Below are 19394 nucleotides of genomic sequence, written 5' to 3'. Positions count from 1 at the left end.
CCAGCACAACTATCCAAGTAGTCCTTGGAAGCATCGGTTAGTCCATTATAAAAGATATCAAGTATTTCATTTTTCTTGAGAGGATGATCAGGCAAAGCATTGAGTAACCGGAGAAGCCTCCCCCAAGCTTGTGGGAGACTCTCTTCTTTGATTTGCACAAAATTATATATTTCCCGCAAGGCATCTTGTTTCTTATGAGCAGGGAAATATTTAGCAGAGAAGTAATAAATCATATCCTGGGGACTACGCACACAACCAGGAGCAAGAGAATTATACCAAGTCTTAGCATCACCCTTTAACGAGAACGGAAATATCTTTAGGATATAAAAATAGTGAGATATTTCATCATGAGTAAACAGGGTAGCTATATCATTCAACTTGGTAAGATGTGCCACAACAGTTTCAGATTCAAGGCCATAAAAAGGATCAGATTCAACTAAAGTAATAATCTAAGGATCAACAGAGAATTCATAATCCTTATCAGTAACACAGATACGTGAAGTAGCAAAAGTAGGGTCAGGTTTCATTTTAGCATTAAGAGACCGCTGCTTCCATTTAGCTAATAATTTCTTAAGATCATATCTATCATTGCAAGCAAAAATTTCCCTAGCAGCTTCTTCATTCATAACATAACCCTCAAGAACAACATGCAATACATAATCATTGGGAGAACCTTCATCATCACTATCATCAATAATAGCATCTTCAATATTTTCATTCCCCCTAACTCTAGAAAGTTGTTCATCAAGAAATTCACCTATTGGCAAAGTAGTATCACGCACAGAAGTAGTTTCATCATGCATAGCAGAAGTGGCATCATCAATAACATGCAACATATCAGAATTCATAGCAGTAGCAGCTTTAGGTGTCGCAAGCTTACTCACAACAGAAGGAGAATCTAGTGCAGAGCTAGATGACAGTTCCTTACCTCCCCTCGTAGTTGAGGGATAGATCTTGGTTTTAGCGTCTTTCAAGTTCTTCATAGTGATCAACAGATATAAATCCCAAGTGACTCAGAGAATAGAGCTATGCTCCCCGGCAACGGCGCCAGAAATTAGTCTTGATAACCCACAAGTGTAGGGGATCGCAACAGCTTTCGAGGGTAAAGTATTCAACCCAAATTTATTGATTCGACACAAGGGGGGCCAAAGAATATTCTTGAGTATTAGTAGTTGAGTTGTCAATTCAACCACACCTGGATAACTTAGTATCTGCAGCAAAGTATTTAGTAGAAAAGTAGTATGATAATAAAGGTAACGGTGGCAAAAGTAAAGATAATAGTTTTTGGGTTTTTGTAGTAGTTGTAACAGTAGCAACGGAAAAGTAAATAAGCGAAGAACAATATATGAAAAGCTCGTAGGCAATGGATCAGTGATGGATAATTATGCCGGATGTGATTCCTCATGTAATAGCTATAACATAGGGTGACACAGAACTAGCTCTAGTTCATCAATGTAATGTAGGCATGTATTCCGTAAATACTCATACGTGCTTATGGAAAAGAACTTACATGACATCTTTTGTCCTACCCTCCCGTGGCAGCGGGGTCCTAGTGGAAACTAAGGGATATTAAGGCCTCCTTTTAATAGAGAACTGGAACAAAGCATTAGCACATAGGGAATGCATGAACTCCTCAAACTACGGTCATCACCGAGAAGTATCCCGATTATTGTCACTTCGGGGTTGTCGGATCATAACACATAATAGGTGACTATAGACTTGCAAGATAGGATCAAGAACACACATATATTCATGAAAACATAATAGGTTCAGATATGAAATCATGGCACTCGGGCCCTAGTGACAAGCACTAAGCATAGCAAAGTCATAGCAACATCAATCTCAGAACATAGTGGATACTAGGGATCAAACCCTAACAAAACTAACTTGATTACATGGTAAATCTCATCCAACCCATCATCGTCCAGCAAGCCTATGATGGAATTACTCACGCACGGCGGTGAGCATCATGAAATTGGTGATGGAGGATGGTTGATGATGACGACGGCGACGAATCCCCCTCTCCGGAGCCCCGAACGGACTCCAGATCAGCCCTCCCGAGAGAGATTAGGGCTTGGCAGTGGCTCCGTGTCGTAAAACGCGATGAAACTTTCTCTCTGATTTTTTTCTCCTTGAGACGGAATACATGGAGTTGGAGTTGAGGTCGGTGGAGGTCCAGGGGGCCCACGAGATAGGGGGCGCACCCTATAGGGGGTGTGCCCCCCTGTCTTGTGGACAGGTCGTGGGCCCCCTGGTGTATTTCTTTCGCCCAGAAATTCTTATTAATTCCAAAAAGTGCCTCCGTGGATTTCCAGGACATTCCGAGAACTTTTCTTTTCTACACATAAAACAACATCATGGCAGTTCTGCTGAAAACAGCGTCAGTCCGGGTTAGTTTCATTCAAATCATGCAAGTTAGAGTACAAAACAAGGGCAAAAGTGTTTGGAAAAGTAGATACGTTGGAGACGTATCAGCTGCTGCGTTTCCCCTCTTGGCCCATTAGGCCCATATCTCTGTCGAGGGTGCCCGGAACCCCTTTCTGGTGACCCAATACGTACCCGGTACCCCCGGAACACTTCCGGTGTCCGAATACTATCGTCCTATATATCAATATTTACCTCTCGACCATTTCGAGACTCCTCGTCATGTCCATGATCTTATCCGGGACTCCGAATAATATTCGGTCAGCAAATCACATAACTCATATAATACAAAATCGTCATTGAGCATTAAGCGTGCGGACCCTATGGGTTCGAGAACTATGTAGAAATGACCGAGACACCTCTCCGGTCAGTAACCAATAGCAGAACCTAGATGCTCATATTGGTTCCTACATATTCTACAAAGACCTTTATCGGTCGTACCATAATGACAAGATATGTTATTCCCTTTGTCATTGGTATGTTACTTGCCCGAGATTCGATCGACGGTATCTTCACACTACAAGAAATATGTCAACTTATGACCACCACTATTGGTCACTAAAAGGTCACAAATTTCCATTTATGACCTTTTTGTGACCAAAAACATAAGGTCAAAAGCTGGGCGTCGTAAACTGACTATAGCGACCTTTCTTCTGGAATGGTCGCAAACGTTTATGACCAAAATACGTCTACTGTGGCGTTTTGGTCACTAGCAACCTCCCCAGGCCACGTAGGCATCCAGCGTGGCAATCTGACGTGGCACAAGATTCATCCCGGTCCAATTCGATTTTCTACATGGGTCGAGCCCATTAATTCAGCCCATTTATTTTTTTTCTTGCAATTTGAGTAAGCTACACGGGCCAGGCCCTATAATTCGGCCTTTTTATTTCTGGGTTGTGGCCCTTTTTTTCCTTTTTCAAATGGGTCCCAATTGTCAGGTTCTGATAAGCAGGTCCCAATTTGTGGAACTTTGTTGTCATGCCCATGTTCCTCATATTTCAATATGCCAATAATTAAACAACCAGTATTTAAATCAAAATAGACAGAAAACAGGTGTAACAAGCCGATTCTAATATACAAATGCGATCAATCTGTTACATCAACAAGAAGCAACAATCTGTTACATCAACAAGAAGCAACAATCTGTTACATCAACACATACAAATGCGATCACACATACAAATACAATCTATTACATCAACAATCTGTTACATCAACACATACAAATGCCATCACTCTACAGGTGTCTTTTGACAGCTTCAAGTGGCCCTTCATGGCGGCAGGAAGATGGTTCCTATCACCCTTCATGGGCATCAGAGTGATGCAGCTGAACGTGGCAGGGAAAAGGATTACCTGCAAAAGCCAAATTTATACAAGATATCAGCCTTTCAGTCATGCAGAATATCAGAGACACATGCTTCATCACTACAGGGCATGGAAACGTAAAATGCATTTTTTTACAAAGGGCTTACAATTGCAAATTTACTATCCACAAAATTAAATTAGAAAAAACAAATAAAAGAGTGAGGTGCAAAAGATGTCAGCCTTAGTGTTTCTACTTTTGTAGAACACACTGTTCTCTAACAGTATATATTGAGCATGCTACAGCAGAAGCTTGAATTTATGGTTTCTATACTTCTACATTATACATCCTCAGTAATATAGACCAGTTTGTTAAACTTCAGAGGTTGAGATCAAGGCCTGTCAACTAAATCATATATATGCATTAAAAAACAAGGCCATATGGACCAATGCATCATAATTATTAGTTTAAACATCAGCAAAGGAATTAAGTAAACTATTGTGCTGGATCACTATCATTATTGTTCCATAGAGTTTATCTGTACATTGTCCACTAATTCATGAGGATTGATGCAATGGATGCTGGCTTGGCAACCATAGTAGTTTAGGCACAACAGTGTAAACCCACACAAATGCTACTAATTCCATCATATCAAGGACCATTTTATCAGGTCCATGTGTATACTACTCACTACAAGAAGCAACATGACAGCAGTATCACCATGATCATCAAAAAGGAACAGCTTTTCTTCTGCTCAAGCCAGCCTCAAACAACACCATAGCAATCAAATTTTCAAATAATGAACCAAGACATGTCCAGAACAATCCAAAGTTTGTTGTGCACGTGAGATGAGATGAGATGACATGACATGAGCTCACCACACCAAGTCATGTGGTTGGAGGAGTAGGGAGCAGCCATGAGGCCTCGTCATCCACCTGCTGGAGCAGCAACAACTCGTCCAAATCAGATCTAAGCAACCTGCACAAAAAACAAAACAAATCAAACCAAAGGCAGGAATCACAATGAGACAGGAGAAGGGATTCTATCCCAAGATAGCAACCCGAAAAACAAAAAACATGATTAGGGAGCTGGTACATAAGAAAGGAATTCATGCATGAATGACATATACAACTTAAAAATCAGGATACGAAATATTATTAGAATTGCATATTAGATGGTTGCAAGATAACTGTTGCTTCATATAAAGTAACTAGTGGAACTCATGTAGTATTGTTTCTGTTCATTCAGTTAACAATGGCAGAGTAATTTTAGGCAACCTTGAGTACCAAATGACATTGTCTCTTAAAATTTATCTAATACCAGTTAACATATGCATGCAACTGTAAACATGACCACGCAGAGCTACTAAACAGGCATGGAATGGGAGAGGCAACGCCAGTTGGTGTGGTCGTCGATGACGAGGCCGGCGGCGGCCGTTGGCGTCGATAGTAGTCAACCCGACATCCTGGTGCTCGAGTGACGACGGATCTGGGAGGGAGAACGGACGAGGTGAGTAAGAGAGCGGAGATTTGGGATTATCCAAATGAGGAGAAGTGGAGGGACTCACCTGAACCGGTGGAGCAAGTGACGAAACTGAACCGGTGGTGCTCCTCCTAGGCCGCCATGGATGATCTGATGCCCGCGGGATCTTCTCCATGGCCGGCCCCTTCCTTCACAAAACCAGATCGGGTCTCTTCACGAACATGCAAGAAAATGGGCGCATGCATCAGATTTAGGGAGGGGGGAGGGGGCGAGATGCAGGAGAAGAGAAGGAGAGGAGCAGGGATGCATACCACTGCCTTGCTCGATCTGGGCCGCGTAGAAGCACGCGTAGGTCATCTCCCGATGCTCGAGCCTGCCCTCCGTCAAGGACCGAGTCAAAGAAGCCCTTGACCTCGACGACGGCGCTGCTGGATCTGGGAGGGAGCATTGTCGATGCTGGCCTAGGGCCACGGGGAAGCGAAGGATCGGCGGGGAGGATCGACGAGGCGGTTCAGGCGGGGGAAGGCGGGGAACGAGCGCATCGGCGTCGGGGAGGAGGAGGAGGGGCGGGTGAGCTGCTGCGGGTGGCCTAATGGGGGATGACCACCGGCCGTCGAGGGAACAGAGCAGGGGAGGGGGTGGATCTGGCCGCCGCCATGGCCATGGCCGTGCCATGCGGCTAGGTCTAGGTCATGAGCGAGGGGGGAGCACGGATCCGACCGCAGCCGTGGGAGAGAAGGGAAGGTGAGGGGTTGATGGCGGCCGGGGTTGGGGGAAAGGAAGGAGGATGGTGGCGGCGGCGGCTGGGTGGTTGGGGATCGAGAGATTGAGAAGGAGTGAGAGGGTTGGGGGGTGGCGGCTGTGGGACGAGAGGGGAGAGTGGATCGGGGGAGAGGTGGGGATCCAGAAGTTAGGGTTTGGGTGAGAGGGTAAGGGGGCGAGGGCTGTCGTTGGATCCAGAAGCATCCAACTGTGGTTGACGCATGATCCGCGTGATATACCTATGGACCAATCAGAGCGCACCAAATAATTTGAAGATCTTTTGACCATATAAATTGGTCATGATTGATTACATACAAATTTTTCATTCCATTTTTCAATGCTCAAAATGAGTTTTTTGGTGAAAGACATATAAGATAGTTGTTTAAATGATGTCATATTTTGCACAAGTTTACATCTTAGATTGGCCAACAACATTGACAAAGGGAGTTTTCATTTTCTATGCACAGAAAATTCCATTTCCATTTTCCGAGTGCCCGAAATGAGTTTTTTTGTGAAGGACCTACCATATATTTGTTGCAAAATTGGACCGAATCATTTTTATAAAATACTAGGCCATATTTAATGCACAATTGACAAAATGGTTGGGTGTAAAAAGTTTTGATCCACCTCTCGTGAAAAAGACAAATTTCTGCCGATTCAGTTGGAAGCGGGTCAAATTTGAACTGCAGCTGCCTCATAGTTTGCTATTTATTTTTTACAAAAAATCATTTCTAGGTACATAAGTATCTATTTAATCAGAAAAACACCAAAAGTTTTCCAAGATTCAACCACTAGCAAGGAACGGTCAAGCCCTCCGTTTTGACCGCATTTTGGAACGGGCATAAAAAATTCAAAAAAAATCAAAAAATTGGGAAACCTTCGCATTGTGTCATCATATGTGGCCAAGTTCGTAGGAAAAATAACAAACTTGTAATACGGCAATTATTTTAAAAAAGTGTTCTTAGAAACGAGCTATCACGTGTGGAGATCAATGGCTTTCAAGCCAAAATGATCAATCTTATGGCCACATTCATGGCATAGTTTGTTCAAATGATCTCATATTGTGCACAAGGGTGCATATTGGAATGGCAAACAATGTTGCCTAAGGAAGTTTTCATTTTCGTTGGACGAAAAAACCATTTTCCATTTTTCGAGTGCCCGAAAGGAGGTTTTTTGTGAAGGAACTACCAAATAATTGTTGCAAAATTGGACCGAATCATTTTTATAAAATACTAGGCCATATTTAATGCACAATTGACAAAATTGTCTGGTGTAAAAAATTTTGATCCACCTCTCATGAAAAAGACAAATTTCTGCTGATTCAGTTGGAAGCGGGTCAAATTTGAACTGCAGCTGCCTCATAGTTTGCTATTTATTTTTTTTTTTAAATCATTTCTAGGTACATAAGTATCTATTTAATCAGAGAAACACCAAAAGTTTTCCAAGATTCAACCACTAGCTAGGAACGGTCAAGCCCGCCGTTTTGACCGCATTTTGAAACGGGCATAAAAAATTCAAAAAAAATAAAAAAAATTGGAAAACCTTCGCATTGTGTCATCATATGCGGCCAAGTTCCTAGGAAAAATAACAAACTTGTAATACGGCAATTATTTTAAAAAAGTGTTCTCAGAAACGAGCTATCACGTGTGGAGATCAATGGCTTTCAAGCCAAAATGATCAATCTTATGGCCACATTCATGGCATAGTTTGTTCAAATGATCTCATATTGTGCACAAGGGTGCATATTGGAATAGCAAACAATGTTTCCTAAGGAAGTTTTCATTTTCGTTGGACGAAAAAACCATTTTCCATTTTTCGAGTGCCCGAAAGGAGGTTTTTTTGTGAAGGAACTACCAAATAATTGTTGCAAAATTGGACCAAATCATTTTTATAAAATACTAGGCCATATTTAATGCACAATTGACAAAATGGTCTGGTGTAAAAAAATTTGATCCACCTCTCGTGAAAAAGACAAATTTCCGCCGATTCAGTTGGAAGCGGGTCAAATTTGAACTGCAGCTGCCTCATAGTTTGCTATTTATTTTTTTTTAAAATCATTTATAGGTACATAAGTATCTATTTAATCAGAGAAACACCAAAAGTTTTCCAAGATTCAACCACTAGCTAGGAACGGTCAAGCCCGCCGTTTTGACCGCATTTTGAAACGGGCATAAAAAATTCAAAAAAATCAAAAAATTGGAAAACCTTCGCATTGTGTCATTATATGTGACTAAGTTTCCAGAAAAAATAATAAACTTGTAATACGGTAATTATTTTAAAAAAAGTGTTCTCAGAAATGAGCTATCAAGTGTGAAGATTCATGGCTTTCAAGCCAAATGATCAATCTTATGGCCACATTCATGGCATAGTTTGTTCAAATGATCTCATATTGTGCACAAGGGTGCATATTGGAATAGCAAACAATGTTGCCTAAGGAAGTTTTCATTTTCGTTGGACGAAAAAACCATTTTCCATTTTTCGAGTGCCCGAAAGGAGGTTTTTTTGTGAAGGAACTACCAAATAATTGTTGCAAAATTGGATCAAATCATTTTTATAAAATACTATGCCATATTTAATGCACAATTGACAAAATGGTCTGGTGTAAATTTTTTTGATCCACCTCTCGTGAAAAAGACAAATTTCTGCCGATTCAGCTGGAAGCGGGTCAAATTTGAACTGCAGCTGCCTCATAGTTTGCTATTTATTTTTTCCAAAAATCATTTCTAGTTACATAAGGACCTATTTAATCATAAATACATGGTTTGGTGGCGATACGTCGAGGTTTGGGCGGTGGGCGAGGGCCCCAACTCTAGAGCGCGTAAACCCGCATGCCCGCCGCGTGGTCACCGCGTGACCGTGGCGTTCCCATGTGTTCTGGGCGGCCTAGGCATGTCTAGTGGGTTGGGCACTCCCCAGATTGGTGCTAGGAAGAAAATTACAACATAAGATTCTCACGAGGAGACCAATCGATGCTCAAACATGAATTAGTAGCCAAGTGTTTGATTAGCGGTACGGGAAATGTACATGGCTAATGGGCGTGAGTTTTGGCTGAGGATGATCAGTTACTAAGGAGACCGTTTTCACAAATTTTCAGCTCAAAAGGAGGAGCCTAGGTGGTACTTGCTTTGCAAACCACCACACTGGACATAAATACGAATGTTGAAGCTCGGCTCAAAATAATGAATGGATTGAGCTGGCATTTGGTGGAGGATGGTTATTTGGGCATAGGAAAGCACTGTAGAAAATGGATACTATTTGGACATGCCAAAGTGGTACTTCCTTCACAAACTGTTACTCTGAACAGAATAGGAAAATGAATATTTTTTAATTATTTTTGAACTAGGCAAGGAAGGTTTTTACATATTTGACGAAGATATGACCCAAAGAATTTATGAGATTTTTTGGGAATTTTGAAGCAACCTAGGGCAAAAACTACCACATGGACATGACACATAGGCAAAACTGATGAGGTGGCGCCTAGTCATAGCAACCCACCACAATTTACAAGGCTATGACCATCTATATTGGTCGTTAACAACTAGAAATAAGGCAGCGGACTAGCGCTGTTAGCTTTATGACCATTTCATGTAAGGAAATTATGACCTTTCTGACCAAAATGGTCGCAATGGTTTAGGGTTTGGAGCCCCTCGAACAGCTTTTGACCAATTGGTCTCAAATGGTCATAAATCTATGACCAATTCTTCCAGGGTCACTGACAGAAGGTCATAAGTTGACATATTTCTTGTAGTGTCATACCTAGTTCAATCTCGTTACCGGCAAGTCTCTTTACTCGTTCCATAATACATCATCCCGCAACTAACTCAGTAGTCACATTGCTTGCAAGGCTTATTATGATGTGCATTACCAAGAGGGCCCAGAGATACCTCTCCGATACTTGGAGTGACAAATCCTAATCTCGATCTATGCCAACCCAACAAACACCTTCAGAGATACTTGTAGAGCACATTTATAATCCCCCAATTACGTTGTGACATTTGATAGCACACGAGGTATTCCTCCGATATTCGGGAGTTGCATAATCTCATAGTCAAAGGAATATGTATATGACATGAAGAAAGCAATAGCAATAAAACTGAATGATCAATATGCTAAGCTAACGGATGGGTCTTTTCCATCACATCATTCTCCTAATGATGTGAGAATGATGTGATCCCGTTCATCAAATGACAACACATGTCTATGATTAGGAAACTTAACCCTCTTTGATTAACGAGCTAGTCTAGTAGAGGCTTACTAGGGACACGGTGTTTTGTCTATGTATCCACACATGTATCAAGTTTCCGGTTAATACAATTCTAGCATGAATAATAAACATTTATCATGATATAAGGAAATATAAAATAACAACTTTATTATTGCCTCTAGGGCATATTTCCTTCAAACATTGACTCTTCTCTCTTTTTCTCTCATTTTTTGGGCTCTTTTTGGCCTATTTTTTTATTTCCTCACTTGGGGCAATGCTCTAATAATGAATATGATGATCATCACACTTCTATTTACTTACAACTCAAAATTACACCTCGATACTGGAACAAAATATGACTCTATATGAATGCCTCTGGTAGTGTACCAGGATGTCCAATGATCTAGCGTAACATCTATAAAAATTGATGAACGGTGGTTGATCCACAAATACTATGTCAGCTATATGATCATGCAAAGCTATATGACAATGATAATGTGTGTCATAAAAATGGAACGGTGGAAGTTGCATGGCAATATATCTTGGAATGGCTATGGAAATGACATAATAGGTCGGTATGGTTGCTGTTTTGAGGAAGATATAAGGAGGCTTATGTGTGATCGAGTGTATCATATCATGGGGTTGGATGTGCCGGCAAAGTTTGCACAACACCTCGAGGTGAGAAAGGGTAATGCACGGTACCAAAGAGGCTAGCAAATTGCGGAAAGGTGAGAGTGCGTATAATCCATGGACTCACATTAGTCATAAAGAACTCACATACTTATTCCGAAAGTATGTTAGCCCTCGAAGCAAAGTACTACTACACATGCCCCTAGTGGGATAGATTGGTAGGAAAAGACCATCGCTCGTCCCCGACCACCACACAAAAGGAAGACAATCAATAGTAAATCATGCTCCAACTTCTAAGCATAATAGGAGACTATACATGCATGCTTCAGGAGTCACAAACCTTAACACATCAATATTCTTACTAAACCACAATTACTCACTAGCACAACCCACATATTACCACCTTTATATCGCAAAACTATTGCAAGGAATCAAACTTATCATATTCAGTGATCTACATGGAAGTTTTCATTATATCCCTCTTGAATGCCTATCATATTAGGTCCAAATTCATAACTTGTGCTTATTGTCATTACTATTTATCAAACTCTCAAAATAATATAAGTGAAGCATCATAGTGCAACTATTTCTTTAAAATATAAAAACCATCGTGCTCTAAAAGGTATAAGTGAAGTACTAGAGCAACTGCCTAGCTCAAAAGATATAAGTGAAGCACATAGAGTATTCTAAAAATCACGAATAATGTGTGTCCCTCTCAAAAAAGTGTGACCAGCAAAGATGATTGTGGCAAACTAAGAAGAAAAGAAAGCAAAGACTCATATAATACACGACGCTCCAAGCAAAAATCATATCATGTGATGAATAAAGATATAGCTCCAAGTAATTACCGATGGTTGGTAGACGAAAGAGGGGATGCCATCCAGGGCATCCCCAAGCTTAGATGCTTGGGTGTCCTTAGATATTATCTTGGGGTGCTGTGGGCATCCCCAAGCTTAGGATCTTCCCACTCCTTATTCCTTCATCCATCATGATCTCACTCAAAACTTCAAAATTTCAACACAAAAAACTCAACAAAAACCTTCTTGAGATCCATTAGTATAACAACCAAATCACAAAATTTAAGTACTATTGTAAACCCATTAATATTTTATTATTGCATAATACCTACTGTATTCTAACTTCACCATGGATTATATCCCTTGATACAATCCATAGATTCATTAAAACAAGCAAACAATGTAACGAAAATAGAATCTGTCAAAACAGAACAGTATGTACCAATCCGAAGAATGACTATACTTCTGTAACTCCAAAAATTCTGAAAAATTAGGACAACATGGGAAATTTGTATATCAATCACGTGTAAACAATTCAGAATTTTATCACGTTCGAGTGCATGTAAATAATTCTTTTATTGGGCGAAATAGTTTCTATTTTTTCACAGAATCAAGCAGCCATCATCCAAATCATCCCAATGGCTTTACTTGTCACAGACACTAATTAAAACACTAAAACACAACCATAACATTAGCATAATTGTGTGCACACAAAAAAACAGGAAAAGAAACAAGAAAAATAAGATAACCATTGGGTTGTCTCCCAACAAGTGCTATTATTTTACGCCCCTAGCTAGGCTAATGTATAGTTTCAAGTGTTGTCATCTTTAGTTTCCAACTCCTCAATCACACATTCATACTTCCTAGGAATTCTAGCATTCTTATTTCTAATAACACTCCTAGGTACAAAGTTGAGGAATTTATTCTCACGGATTGGTTCCTTTATCAAGTTAACAAAATCAGGGTGAACATTAATCATTTTAAGATCTTCATTTCCATTACTAGATGTAGCACCCTTGTTTTTAGGAACATACATAAACTTGCAATTCTTGCTAGGAGGAGTCCTTTCAATAGTTTTAGCGGAAGAAAACGCGGAATCCAAATTATTAATAGTTTCTTCAAACTTATCAATCCTAGCGGGACTTTGCTCCATCCTCTCATTAATCATTGGTTCTTTTTCCTTTAGCAATTTTAAGGTGGTGCGTACCTTTGATCCAAATTGAGTAATATGATTATGAATATTTTATCCAAATTTTCAACATGCTTTACGGTAGGCATTTTATTTTCAAGAACTTCTAACCTTTGCATAACGTGCTCCAAAGTCAATGATGTTCATTAATAGTGTAGGTGGTGATCCCGCTAAATTTCCCATAGCATTGAAAGCATCCATTGGGTGGCTACTCAAGAAATTCCCTCCAGTAATAGTGTCTAGTACAAATCTTCGAGAGTAGGTGGTGGTGGAGGGGTATAAATAGGCAGCACCAACAATCCAGCTCTTACAAGTCTTTGACCGGACTCGGTGACATCGATAAGAAAATCTCAGTGAGACTGACTAGTGCAAAAGACTTGACCATTAGGCTTTTCAGTGAGACCAATCATACAAGCTCAGTGGGACCGAAGTGCAATGGCTAGGGCAAGACCTCGTTTCAGAAATTCTGATAGGTTCTTATTGGTGATTCCTAAATGAAGCAACTTCATCACAGAAACTTGGCGAGGCCATCTCGGTGAGACCGAGATCCATTTCAGTTGCACCGAAGTATTAGGGTTTGGCATATGGTAGTGTATATGGTAATCTCGGTGGGTCCAGATGAGAGCTTTTCGGTGGGATCGAGATCAACTTTAGGGTATTGGATAGGATGGAAGTGGAGAAATATTTGAGAGTTTTGGAGCAATATCACTAAGCACTTGAGCAATTGAGTCATGATCAAAACCTCATCCCCTTTTAATAGTATTGGCTTTCCTATGGACTCAATGTGATCTTGGATCACTTAACCAAAAATATAGTCTTGAAGCTGTGCCAATCTTTATCCTTTGTATTTTAAAGGGGTCCACATCCTCATGTCCTTGACATGCCACTGTTGAACTTGTCTGAAACATACTAGATAAAAGTATCAGGCCCTGTTTGTTTGGGCTTTTGCTTTTGCAACTTTTCCACGTTTGCCAAAAAGTCATAGAAGCTCCTAAATAGGTGCTTTTGGAGATAATATTATTATATTGATTCTCTGAAAGCCATAAAAAGCACCAAAAGCACCTATTTAGGAGCTTTTATGGCTTTTTGGTCAAAGTGGAAAAGCTAAAAAAGCAAAAGCAAAAGCCCAAATAAATATGGCCTTAGTAAAACAATATGTGTGTTGTCATTGATTACCAAAACCACTCAGGAGCAAATGTGCTTGCAAATTGAAATCGGACATTCAACCATGCCATGCTTGGTAACCATGCTGCTTCATGAAATCATGGGTTGAGTAATTAAGACCGATTCCACGGCATGTGACGCTCGGATGGGAAACTCCCATGTTTTTCAGGCATTGTTGAAACAACTAACTAAAACTCATATTCTGGCATACAAATCATACCCATACAAATAATATAGCTAGAGCGGAGGCTTTTCAAATTGGTAAACAAGGAGGGGGAATGTAACACCTGGTGGCTTGAAGAATATGATCGGAGGGCGCCTGCTCCTTTGGCCTTTGGGCGAATTTAAGCAAGAAAATGAAAGGGGATGCGCCAATGTGGTAATGTGGTGAGATCGGGAGTGGAGTTCTACCGTGATGGGCAGGATGAGGTTTGGGGTATATTAGAAGGGGGGGATGGAAGGTGGAAGGTGAAGAGGCGCTTCTGTCGTTTCATATGCATTCGTGATTTTTGGCCAGGAAAGCTCACCGGTTGTGGAGGCAGGTGAGAGAGAGAGAGAGAGAGAGAGAGAGAGAGAGAGAGAGAGAGAGAGCAAGGATCGGAATGGAGAAGATAACCAAGCCATGACCGAGTAAGCAAGTTATCCTACTCCGATTGTTGGCATCGTACAACACAGGACCCAGGTGGAAGAAACTCAGTCGGGAAAATGCATCGACTACACCCCGCAGGGCGGCAATAGCATGCTGACATGGAAATTGTTGATGTGAATAGCTTGCATGTTAAGATATCAGGTAGTGGGGGTGTCCTATTTACATCTAGTAGATTAGTAACAATATCGAAGTGATTCTCTTGGAATATCCGATCTAAACAACAATGAAACTGAGTGTAAAAATACACTCATCAATGGTGTACCTCAATTTGCTTACTACTATTTGTAATGTCTGGCCTATTGGTATGCGTGCTCATCCCGAGACCAAGAGGTATGTTGCGATTGGCTTCATGTCGGAAGGCCGCCAGAGGTAGCCATCTACCAATGTCCATTGGGTGTGATCCAGGGTTGTCTACGATGGTACCCGAGGCTGGAGGGTGGGGTGTCGGCAAATGCCTTGCCAGAGCATGGTCTAGCCACCGCCATCGCCGACCGCAGACACCGTTCTCCTCCTTGCAGGCATCGTTTACCCTGCCCCTCTCCCCCTTCAAACGATTGCTACCTAGTTCCGCATGGCCCATTGCTAGTTGTGTGCCTTGCGAAGGGTGGCCTACTTGGGGAGATGCCTCGAGGCACTCCGGGAAGACTTGTGCTGATTGCCAGGACCAAGCGAGCTCCTTTAGTTCCCGTGCTTGCTTAGTTTTGCTTAGTCCCTGTGTTTTTGGGTCCCCCGCTTAGCTGTTTCGAGCTTCTCTTCTATAGCTGGTATCCCAATAGGGCTGGTGTGTACGCTATCTTCGTATATTGCTTGATTGTTGCTTTATATATAAACAATGGGGCGAATACCTATTCGATACCACAGTAAAAACGAAACAAAACAAAACACACGGAGAAGGGGGAGAGAACGGACAGGAAGCAACCCGAACCGAAACGAAGACGCCATTGGCAGTACACTCGCTAGTCAACAAAACAGAAAAAAAAAGTTTGACAATAGGCGCAGCACACGACCAACGAGAGCGCAGCGCGTCCACCCATCCCGATTCCACGGGAGCCCCAGCCCGCGGCCGCAGCTGCTCTCCCCGCTCTCCCCCCACTCCCAAATGGCCGCCGCCTGCTTCCTCTCCGGCCCCTCCCCGCTCGCCCGCCCGCCGCCGCGCCCGCGCCACTCCCTCAGGCGCCTCGCGCCCGCCGCGGCCGCCGGGCCCCCGGCCGGCCCCCTCGCGCTCCCCGCCTCGTCGCGGAGGCCGCTGCGCGACCTGGTGCCGGGACCCGTCGCCGAGGCCGCGCGGCGGGCGCTGGCGGCCGCCGCCGGGCCGCTGGTCGTGGCGCTCGCCTCCGCCGCGCTGGTCCTCGGGGACGCCGGGGCCGCGTCCGCGTTCGTCGTCGCCACGCCGCGGAAGCTGCAGGCCGACGAGCTCGCCACCGTGCGCCTCTTCAAGGACAACACCCCCTCCGTCGTCTACATCACCAACCTCGCCGTCAGGTACGCTGGGCCGATCCCTCTCCCCCCCTTCCCGTTCGCTGTTTCCATTGCTCTGGCCTTGGCGCCTGACGCGAAGCTTGGGGCCTCTGTTTCGGTTCGGTGTGTAGGCAGGACGCCTTCACGCTGGACGTGCTCGAGGTGCCGCAGGGCTCGGGGTCCGGCTTCGTCTGGGACAAGCTCGGCCACATTGTCACCAACTTCCATGTCATCCGTGGCGCCTCGGACCTCAGGTTGGTTAACACTTGACAGAGCCGCTCGCTGCCGACATATTCTTCAGCAAAATTCAAATCACAGCATGCCCATTCTGCTAGAATCAATGGTTATCCACAGGTTCATTGAATGTTGTAATTGATGGGTTGCTGTAAGAACTCGTACGAAAGAACGAACGAATGAACACTAAACTGGGGAAATGAGAGTCGCAGAACTGCAATTGATGTTGATAAGCATGGGCAATGTGGACGTGGCTGCTTAGTTTTAATACCAGAGCACAGTGAACCGTTAACGCTCGCTGCTAACGACTCGTTATCATTTGGATTCAGTGTGCGTAGCAAATGGGTCCATAGGCTGCAGGCTGTAGGTTAGTTATAGTAGATGTTTAACCTGACACATCTCTGAAACTTTAGAGTGACTATATTTTGCATCCCATTTTTCATAATTTCATCCAGTACTTGATGCTAGATCCGAGACTAGAATGCAAAATGCTAACAATGACCTATGCACTTTGGTTTCGTCTAAACATCATTTACGTGTTAGTCATGCTTTCTTTGCTTCCTTGCTAATGTCACATGATGTCAATTTACGCAGATATGCAGATAGTATGCTACCATCTTGTTGAATATTTATGATAGTGTTGTCTTGAATTGTATCATGGCGAAGTGAAATTACCGTTTTAGTTTTATGTAGGGTCACGCTTGCTGATCAGTCGGTGTATGAAGCGCAAGTTGTCGGATTTGACCAGGACAAGGATGTTGCGGTTTTGAGTATCGAAGCACCAAAGGATAAACTAAGACCTTTACCAGTTGGTGTGTCAGCGGACTTACTGGTTGGTCAGAAAGTGTATGCCATTGGGAACCCAGTGAGTGCTTCTTACACCAATTGTTCTATGATTTATCTATATAAGTCGGCTATGTACACGCTTGACACCAATCGTCCAGTGTTTTTGTTTTCATTCCAATTCCCAAACCTGAGTTCAAATTTCAGTAGGGCCGGCCTGTTTCTGATCCTGATTATGTTGAGGTAGCACTAGCATAGGAAATGAAAATGTGCTACACAGCATCACAAACAAATAATAACACAATTAACCATGACCAAGTGTCCAATCACTGGTATGCGGAACAGATTCTATGCTAAGCAACTATGTATGGCATATTACTTTGTAAATTTTCAGTATAGTTCATGGATTTGAAGAGTTGATTTAAACACTTCAGTTATTTGGCCTCTTTCGATTATGTGCATATTACTTTAAGCAACTAATGATTACTGTCTAACATTTTTAATTTATATATTTGCAGTTTGGCCTTGACCACACTCTTACAACAGGTGTTATCAGGTGTAGTATTATTGATTGGTTAAATTGACTCCACGTTGGCTGATTCTTTTTGCTTGATTTTTTGGTAAACTGAGACACTTTTCTTTTGCTCTCTGCTGACTTCTCCCAGTGGACTGCGACGAGAAATTAGTTCAGCTGCAACTGGACGTCCTATACAGGATGTAATACAGACTGATGCTGCTATCAACCCTGGTAACAGCGGAGGCCCACTTCTTGATAGTTCTGGAAACCTGATAGGTGTAAATACTGCTATATACTCACCTTCAGGAGCATCATCCGGGGTTGGCTTCTCCATTCCAGTTGATACAGTATGTCACTCAGCTTAATTCATAATTTTGGATTTGTTCTGGGTCTTCTCTTCTTATAAATTTCTTGCTTCATGTATTTCAACCATATTCAGGTTGGTGGTATTGTGGATCAGCTTATACAATTTGGGAAAGTGACGAGACCTATTTTGGGGATAAAATTTGCCCCTGACCAATCTGTGGAGCAGCTTGGATTGAGTGGAGTGCTTGTCTTGGATGCCCCCCCGAACGGGCCAGCTGGCAAAGCGGTACTGTCCATCTATACTATACACATGTTTGATGCAAATTCAATAAAACTTGATTGGAAACCACCAAATATTTTTACAGTAGTCAAATTCTTATTTTGTTTCAGTTTCAGTTAACAATCTTTTTACACCTAGCATGAGAAAACCTTGTACTGTTGTCACTCCAGTACATTATAGCATCTGTTGAACAATGTTCTCATGTGCCTTCTCTGATTGTCGGAACTAAGAATACCTTAAGAAACAGAGCAGTAATTCATTTGATAAGAACCAAACTTATGTGCAGAATAAACTTGTCTTTCCTGTTCCTTCCATATAATTATAAAATGCATTTGTTAGACACGTTTCTGCGGTACAGGACTTGTGCAGCTAAATATTTCTGCTTGCTATGTCGTATGCAGGGTCTGCAATCAACGAAACGGGATGCCTACGGACGACTTATCCTCGGGGACATAATTACTTCTGTTAATGGTACTAAGGTTGCGAATGGAAGCGACCTGTACCGTATCTTGGATCAGTGCAAAGTCGGAGAGACGGTAAGCTCTCACCCGTGTTACAGCAACACTTTTTTTTTTGCCGTTGATGGCTGCTAAGGTACTCGCTTCTGTTCTTTTAAAGGTGACCGTGGAAGTATTGCGCGGAGATAAGAAGGAGAAGATCGCTGTGGTCCTTGAACCAAAGCTCGACGAAACATAGTGAGTGGTGTCCTTCTCGGGTGTATTCTCACGTAGGTACAAGGTATTAGCATGTTGGCCTACCACGGAGCTCCTTGCACATAATTGATGTTTGTAAATTGTCTGGTGTACAAAGAAAGGAAAGAAAAATATCAATTTGGTTCATCGATCATGCCTTATGTGCGCTGTTCCAGTACATGATCTATCTGCTTACATATGCTACTCTTTGATACCGCTACATAGTGTGACAATAACATCAAATGTCAGCCGTTAGATATGCTCCATTCATTGGATAAAGTTTTCATCTCAGAGGATTTCTGACACGTGATCTTTTAATTGAACCCCCATTCTATCATCCATTGTATTCTAGAAGCATCTTTTTCCCATGACAAGGATCTGATTCTAAAATTAGAGGAATTTGGATTTTAGAGAGTTGGGCCCTGCATTCTTCGCATAGAAGGAAATAAAATATCGAGAATGCATTCCCCCCTGCTGTCATATATTTGATGACTTGCTTAGCATGTACAATTTGCTGCTC

The 19394-nt window shown here is 42.3% G+C and overlaps 1 protein-coding gene across 1 annotated transcript; it reads left to right on the top strand.

The window, feature by feature from the left end:
• Positions 1-15626: 15626 nt before the first annotated feature.
• LOC123146936 (protease Do-like 1, chloroplastic) lies at positions 15627-19028 on the top strand. Its single transcript, XM_044566199.1, has 8 exons — positions 15627-16086; positions 16194-16316; positions 16990-17161; positions 17598-17635; positions 17745-17943; positions 18036-18188; positions 18584-18718; positions 18801-19028. Exons 1-8 carry the CDS (start codon positions 15704-15706, stop codon positions 18876-18878), a joined length of 1281 nt encoding a protein of 426 aa, XP_044422134.1. The 5' UTR covers positions 15627-15703; the 3' UTR covers positions 18879-19028.
• The last annotated feature ends 366 nt before the right edge of the window (positions 19029-19394 follow it).

Source organism: Triticum aestivum, chromosome 1B, assembly GCF_018294505.1.
Source record: "Triticum aestivum cultivar Chinese Spring chromosome 1B, IWGSC CS RefSeq v2.1, whole genome shotgun sequence".
In the NCBI taxonomy this organism is placed as follows: Eukaryota; Viridiplantae; Streptophyta; class Magnoliopsida; order Poales; family Poaceae; genus Triticum; species Triticum aestivum.
The sequence above is the reverse complement of the archived record's forward strand: the minus strand, read 5'-3'. Positions and strand labels throughout refer to the sequence as shown.